The 8,049-nt window shown below is 46.9% G+C and overlaps 1 protein-coding gene across 1 annotated transcript in view; it reads right to left on the minus strand.

Moving 5' to 3' along the window:
- LOC110496093 (metabotropic glutamate receptor 3) overlaps window positions 1–8,049 on the minus strand; it is a 918,426-nt gene that overhangs the window by 27,305 nt on the left and 883,072 nt on the right. Inside the window, exons 8-9 of the mRNA XM_090207701.1 lie at window positions 7,659–7,928; window positions 5,794–6,418 (exon numbers count right to left, since the gene is read on the minus strand). Of these exons, the coding sequence (XP_090063827.1) occupies window positions 5,794–6,418; window positions 7,659–7,928 (895 nt within the window). The remainder of the gene's footprint in view (window positions 1–5,793; window positions 6,419–7,658; window positions 7,929–8,049) is intronic.

Below are 8,049 nucleotides of genomic sequence, written 5' to 3' on the forward strand. Positions count from 1 at the left end.
ACACAAACAGCTGGAGCTACACTACAGCGACTGAGACTAGAGAAAAACTGAGGAAAGAGTCAGAGAGAGAGAGAGGAGATATATTTAATTCTGAGAGCAAAATGTTTATAATAATTTATAATAATAAAAAAACATGCATAACGTGACGTAGTTGGGAGAGTCTTTATTATTCTAGATGAATTAAAGTTTTCATTCAGAGGTTCAGAAATGAATTACGCTCTCTGCCATATCTGGCTAACGTGCTGGCCGCAGGGGTTTGTGGGTATTACAGGGAGGGGGAAAGACAATTCCCTTTAATCCAATGAAGGGGGAAGAGAGGGAATACATAATCTGATACTGTGGCATGAGAGAATGAGGGTGAGTGGGTGAGAGAGAACGAGAGAGAGACAGTCCACTTGACTGGCTGTTGATTAGCTGATGTCAACACACTATGGGGCAGGTAACATTTAGACAGGATAACACAGTTTTCTGCAACATATGCTCAGATAATCTTCACAGAAAATACTCCTCTCCTCTCTACTGTCCTTGCTGTAGATGGGTGATTTGGAGATCCCATAGGTTCTCTCTCCCTCCTTTCCCCTCATGCTCTCTATTTCTGTTAATCTTTTTCATCATCTTTCTCTTCCACCCTCACTAGAATCTTTAGGGCTGCAATGTAAAGTGGTGTATGTAATTTGCATTAGGCACAGTGAGTGTGTGATGTGTGTTCAGTCCAATCAGGAGTGTTTGGGGTGATGATGATGACCTAATACATCTGTGTCCCAGGGAGAATGAGTGTGTGTCGGGAGAAGGAACATTCATGTCAGAAACAACACACACACACACACACACACACACACACACACACACACACACACACACACACACACACACACACACACACACACACACACACACACACACACACACACACACACACACACACACACACACACACCAGCACTATGGGCTATATCTGTTCTCTCTGTGGTCTTTCTCTCCTGGGATAGAGATTCAGAGTGGACAGCAGACAGAGAATAAGAGATAGAAGAGAGAGAAGAAAGGAAAGAGGCACCATAATAGGACAGGAAAGGAGATAAGAGAGGAGTGATAGAGGAGACAAAAGAAGGAATAGCAGGGGAGAGGAGAGGTGATAGAGAAAAGAAGAGAGGCAGTGGTGGAGAAAGAAAAGGAGGGATAGACAAGATAAGAGAGGAGACAGACGGGGACTGACAAGATGAAAGAAGAGACAGCAGAAAAGGAATAGCAGAGAAAGAAAGGTGTGAGAGAAGAGGATGAGCTAAAGGAAGGGAAACGAGGGCTAGAAGGAAGGAAAGAAAAATGAACAGGCAGGGAAGAAGCTTGTGAAGTGTTTATGAGTGGGAAGCACTGTTATCAAATGTGAAGGGAGATGGGAGGGGGAGAGAGAGCAGGAGAAAGAGAGGGAGACAGAATGAGAGAGAGAGAGAGAGAGAGAGAGAGAGAGAGAGAGAGAGAGAGAGAGAGAGAGAGAGAGAGTGAAGGTTGTTCTCTGGCATGTAACTGTTACAGTAAGCTCTCAGCTCAATAGTGCCCTGAAGGCACAACACCTCTCCTCGCTCTGCTAACACACACACACACACACACACACGCACATGCACCCATAAAAGAGCAGAGGAGAGGGAATATCACACATCTATGACAACTATTTGAACAGGAGGTTGCCTGTGTGTGTGTGTGTGTTCGTGTGTTATTGTGTGTGCGTGTGTGTTGACTGATCTGTTTGCCTCAGATGGGGGACGGTAGGTGGGAGTTGAATGATGGCTTAGAAAAGTGTGTGGGTTGGGGGTGTCTGCGATTTCATGGCAGCAAAAAACAAACATCTCAAGCTGTCATTTTGTGCAAATGTCTGAGTGTGTATAAGTGAGTGTATGTATGTGTGTGTGTGTGTGCATCCGTGCATGCGTGTGTGTGTTCAGCAGTTGGCATTGAGAGAAGCTCACATCTACAGGATTACTTCGACAATTGGCCATAGTGTCAGCTTCATTACCATAGCAACAGCATAGCTACAGAGAGGGCTCTGTTTTAGCCTCATCCTCCTCACCTTGATCATCACCAGTGTACCACATGTCTATCTATTCTGAACTGTAATATACAGGTAACTGCCAACATAAAGGAAACACCAACTTAAATTGTCTGGCGACTTGTGGGCCACCACGAACCGCCAGAACAGCTTCAATGTGCCTGGGCATAGATTCTACAAGTGTCTGGAAGGATGATGACACCCTTCTTCCATGAGAAACTCCATCATTTGGTGTTTTGTTGATGGTGGTAGAAAACACTATCTTGGGCACCCCTCTAGAATCTCAATTGAGTTGAGATCTGGTGACTGAGACACACACACACACAAACAAACACACACACCCGTTAAACCCGTTGAGACCCCTCTTTCAAAGTTAAAGAGATCTCTTCCCCTAGCCATGGTAACCAAAATAAAATGAGGTAGGGAGAGAGAGGGAAGGGAGGAGAGGGTTGATCAACTTCAGGGATGTTAGCAGATCAGATAGACTCCCCCCATCGCTCTCACTTTCTCTCCAGCCCTCCCTAACTTTCAGACTTATCTTTCCCACCTCCACTTCTCTCCTGCTCACTGGAGGCTGTGGCTGCCTCTCTGCCTCTCCCCTCTCTCTCCTTCTCACCCTCTCTCCTCTATCTCTCCTTCTCACCCTCTCTCCCTCATCTCCCATATCTCTCCTTCTCACCCTCTCTCCCTCTCTCCTCTATCTCTCCTTCTCACCCTCTCTCCCTCATCTCCCATATCTCTCTTTCTCACCCTCTCTCCCCTATCTCTCCTTCTCACCCTCTCTCCTCTATCTCTCCTTTTCACCCTCTCTCCCTCATCTCCCATATCTCTCTTTCTCACCCTCTCTCCCCTCTCTCTCCTTCTCACCCTCTCTCCTCTATCTCTCCTTTTAACCCTCTCTCCCTCATCTCCCATATCTCTCCTTCTCACCCTCTCTCCTCTATCTCTCCTTCTCACCCTCTCTCCTCTATCTCTCCTTCTCACCCTCTCTCCCCTATCTCTCCTTCTCACCCTCTCTCCTTCTCACCTTCTCTCCCCTCTCTCTCCTTCTCACCCTGTCTCCTCTATCTCTCCTTCTCACCCTCTCTCCCTCATCTCCCATATCTCTCCTTCTCACCCTCTCTCCTATATCTCTCCTTCTCACCCTCTCTCCCTCATCTCCCATATCTCTCTTTCTCACCCTCTCTCCCCTATCTCTCCTTCTCACCCTCTCTCCTTCTCACCCTCTCTCCCCTATCTCTCCTTCTCACCCTCTCTCCTTCTCACCTTCTCTCCCCTCTCTCTCCTTCTCACCCTGTCTCCTCTATCTCTCCTTCTCACCCTCTCTCCCTCATCTCCCATATCTCTCCTTCTCACCCTCTCTCCTATATCTCTCCTTCTCACCCTCTCTCCCTCATCTCCCATATCTCTCTTTCTCACCCTCTCTCCCCTATCTCTCCTTCTCACCCTCTCTCCTTCTCACCTTCTCTCCCCTATCTCTCCTTCTCACCCTCTCTCCCCTCTCTCCTTTTCACCCTCTCTCCCCTATCTCTCCTTCTCTCCCTCTCTCCCCTCTCTCTCCTTCTCTCCCCTATCTCTCCTTCTCACCCTCTCTCCTCTATCTCCCCTTCTCACCCTCTCTCCCTTATCTCCCCTATCTCTCCTTCTCACCCTCTCTCCTCTATCTCCCCTTCTCACCCTCTCTCCCTCTGACAGTCATGATCTGAGCCCTTAGATTTGCAGCTTGAGAAATGATGATGTTGAATTTCAAAGAGAATCCTCTTCTGCTGATTCATACTGTCCCATGCCACCAGCAACTCATCTCTACCTCTCTGCCTCCATCCCTCGCTCTATCCCTCTCTCTCCACCTCACTCACTCTCACTACTGCTATCTTTCTCTCTTTTCTCTCCACCTCTCCCCACTTCAGTCTGCCTATCAGTCACCATATGCCCAAACCTCCCACTTTGCTCTGTCTCTGACTCCGTCTCCAGGTCTTTCTAAAGCTGTAGTGGCAGAGCTGTTTGTTGATGTATTTTGATGTCCCCTATTGGTCATGGTTAGCATTGGAATAAGCACCTGTCTGTCTTTCTTTCCTACCGCAGTGTATTTATTCCTCTGTCTTTGTGCCCCACCTGCCACTCAACCCAATCCTATTTTCCCCTCTTTCTTCTCTCCAGTCTTAAGTGACACTCTCCTGCTATAGAATACTATTATCACACACACACACGCGCGCGCGTGCACACACGCACGCACGCACGCACGCACACACACACACACACACACACACACACACACACACACACACACACACACACACACACACACACACACACACACACACACACACACACACACACACACTTCATTATTACTTCCATAGGAGTCTCTATTATAAAATGGTGAGTCACTAGTAGATATGATAGAATATGGGGTTGGATTAACTTGAGCTGTGATTCGTCTCACCTGCTCTGTGCTGTCATATCAATTACATACAGCTAATAAATGCCAATGGTAACTAGCAAGCATGACCGTACATGTAAATTAAGGTGAATTGTTCTTACACGTTTCATGTTGCTATGCTTGCATCCTTCTCCCCTCTCTCTCTCTGTTGTACTGTCTTTCTTCCCCTTTCATCTCTCCCTCCCCTCAAAAAGACCCATCATGTTGAGAATTCCTCTTTACCTCTCTCTTTTTAACTCCCTCCCTCTCTCACTCCACCCCTCTCCTCCCATTCTCCCAGGTCTACATTATTGACCTGGAAAGCTGATAATCAGTAGGTAGTCTACAGTACTGACCTGTGAAGCTGATGTTGAGGAGGTAGTTTCAGTACTGACCAGTAAAGCTGAGGATCAGTAGGTAGTTTCAGTACTGACCAGTGAAGCTGAGGATCAGTATGTAGTTTCAGGCAGTACTGACCAGTGAAGCTGAGGATCAGTAGGTAGTTTCAGGCAGTACTGACCAGTGAAGCTGAGGATCAGTAGGTAGTTTCAGTACTGACCAGTGAAGCTGAGGATCAGTATGTAGTTTCAGGCAGTACTGACCAGTGAAGCTGAGGATCAGTAGGTAGTTTCAGTACTGACCAGTGAAGCTGAGGATCAGTATGTAGTTTCAGGCAGTACTGACCAGTGAAGCTGAGGATCAGTAGGTAGTTTCAGTACTGACCAGTGACGCTGAGGATCAGTATGTAGTTTCACACAGTACTGACCAGTGAAGCTGAGGTTCAGTATGTAGTTTCAGGCAGTACTGACCTATGAACCTGAGTATCAGTATGTAGTTTGTACTGACCTGTGAACCTGAGGATCAGCATGTAGTTTCAGGCAGTACTGACCAGTGAACCTGAGGATCAGTATGTAGTTTCAGGCAGTACTGACCAGTGAACCTGAGGATCAGTAGGTAGTTTCAGACCTGTGAAGCTGATGATCATTAGGTAGTTTTAGTACTGACCTGTGAAGCTGATGATCATTAGGTAGTTTCAGTACTGAACTGTGAAGCTGATGATCATTAGGTAGTTTCAGTACTGAACTGTGAAGCTGATGATCATTAGGTAGTTTCAGACAGTACAGACCTGTGAAGCTGATGATCATTAGGTAGTTTCAGACAGTACTGACCTGTGAAGATGATAATCATTAGGTCGTTTCAGACAGTACTGACCTGTGATGCTGATGATCATTAGGTAGTTTCAGTACTGAACTGTGAAGCTGATGATCATTAGGTAGTTTCAGTACTGACCTGTGAAGCTGATGATCATTAGGTAGTTTCAGGCAGTACTGACCTGTGAAGCTGATGTTGAGGAGGTAGTCTCTGTAGAGCTTGCGTCCATCCAGAGCCTTCATGCTGTCACAGAGCTTGGTGGTGTTGGAACACAATGTTCTCTGCATCTTATGGAGGGCGTGGGCCATGGCGTATACCGCATTCACCACAAACATGATCTTGGACTCCGGCTCAAAGTTACTATTATCCACCGACACACCCTTCTCACAGGGAGGGAGGGAGAGAGACACCATCCCCCCTGACCCTACTCCTCCTGCCCCACCTCCTCCTCCGCCAAGTGAGCACTGGAACTTCTGCTCCCAGAATTCCCGGTACCAGGGGTTGCGGCGGTTGTTGATTGGATCCAGAGACAGGAAGTAGCGGTTGAAAGCCGGCACGGGATTGGCCGCCAGTTCCAGGGTAATTGCCCCGTCGGCCGTGGCCTCGTTGCCCTTGACAATGCTTTCCTGTGCCCCCCAGCCATCACTGGCCACCCAGATGAAGGTGGTGTTGAGTCGTGCGGCGGCAGAGAGGAGTTCTCGAGCGTCATCACTCCTCAGGAAGAGAACTGCCACGCGGGCATTGGGCTTCTGGAGGAGTTGCCTGATCACTGCCTCATATGACTTCTTAGCGTTAGAGCGCCCCACCTGGACAGGAGGTAATGTGTTATTTAAACTGGAACCAGAGGGAGTAAACACAATTTAGGAAGAGCTCTACTACATAGAATAGCAGGCTAAAATAAATAGTATCACGCTGTAGGGTTAACCCTAAACCCAAATCTTGTTGTTTCTGTCTGACCAACCCCTCATGTTCTCCATGCCTGTTCTTCTATATTCTAACCTAGGTCTACTCCTATCTCCTTCACTGTCAATCTACCTTTTTAATACCCTGACAGCCCTATCTCCTTCACTGTCAAACAACCTATATAATCCCCTGACAACCCTATCTCCTTCACTGTCAATCTACCTATGTAATCCCCTGACAACACTATCTCCTTCACTGTTAATCTACCCATATAATCTCCTGACAACCCTATCTCCTTCACTGTCAATCGACCTATATAATCTCCTGACAACCCTATCTCCTTCACTGTCAATCTACCTATGTAATCCACTGACAACCCTATCTCCTTCACTGTTAAACTACCCATATAATATCCTGACAACCCTATCTCCTTCACTGTCAATCTACATATATAATCTCGTGACAACCCTATCTACTTCACTGTCAATCTACCTATGTAATCCCCTGACAACCCTATCTCCTTCACTGTCAATCTACCTATATAATCTCCTGACAACCCTATCTCCTTCACTGTCAATCGACCTATATAATCTCCTGACAACCCTTCTCCTTCACTGTCAATCTACATATATAATCTCGTGACAATCCTATCTCCTTCACTGTCAATCTACCTACAGTATATAATCTCCAGACAACCCTATCTCCTTCACTGTCAATCTACCTATGTAATCCCCTGACAACCCTATCTCCTTCACTGTCAATCTACCTATGTAATCCCCTGACAACCCTATCTCCTTCACTGTTAATCTACCCATATAATCTCCTGACAACCCTATCTCCTTCACTGTCAATCGACCTATATAATCTCCTGACAACCCTATCTCCTTCACTGTCAATCTACATATATAATCTCGTGACAATCCTATCTCCTTCACTGTCAATCTACCTACAGTATATAATCTCCAGACAACCCTATCTCCTTCACTGTCAATCTACATATATAATCTCGTGACAATCCTATCTCCTTCACTGTCAATCTACCTACAGTATATAATCTCCAGACAACCCTATCTCCTTCACTGTCAATCTACCTACAGTATATAATCTCCAGACAACCCTATCTAAACTCCTATTTCTTCCTACCTTCTCAGAGGTAGCGATGCAGATGTTCCTCATACGTGCTTCCTGTTCGAAAGCCTCTATGCCCGTCTCTCCGTAGTCTCCCTCTGATGCCACCGTGGACACGTAGGTCCAGTTGAACAGCCGCAGGATCTCTGCCATGGCTTTGGCCTGGTAGAAGTCAGGGGGCACCGTGCGGGCAAAGTAGTCATAGCGCGTCTTGTCACTGAGCTTGGCACTGGTGGAGGCATAGCTGATCTGAGGGATCTGGAAGAGGCGCAGTAGGTTGGCCACCTGGGAGAGAGAGGCAGAAAGATGTGAGAAACAGACACACACACAGATGATGATGCACACACACACTTGCATGAACACACACACACAGTCAATAAAGAGCAAATGCATCCATTAGTGTTGG

This window comes from Oncorhynchus mykiss, chromosome 2, assembly GCF_057628025.1.
Source record: "Oncorhynchus mykiss isolate SJ-2025 chromosome 2, ASM5762802v1, whole genome shotgun sequence".
Lineage (NCBI taxonomy): Eukaryota > Metazoa > Chordata > Actinopteri > Salmoniformes > Salmonidae > Oncorhynchus > Oncorhynchus mykiss.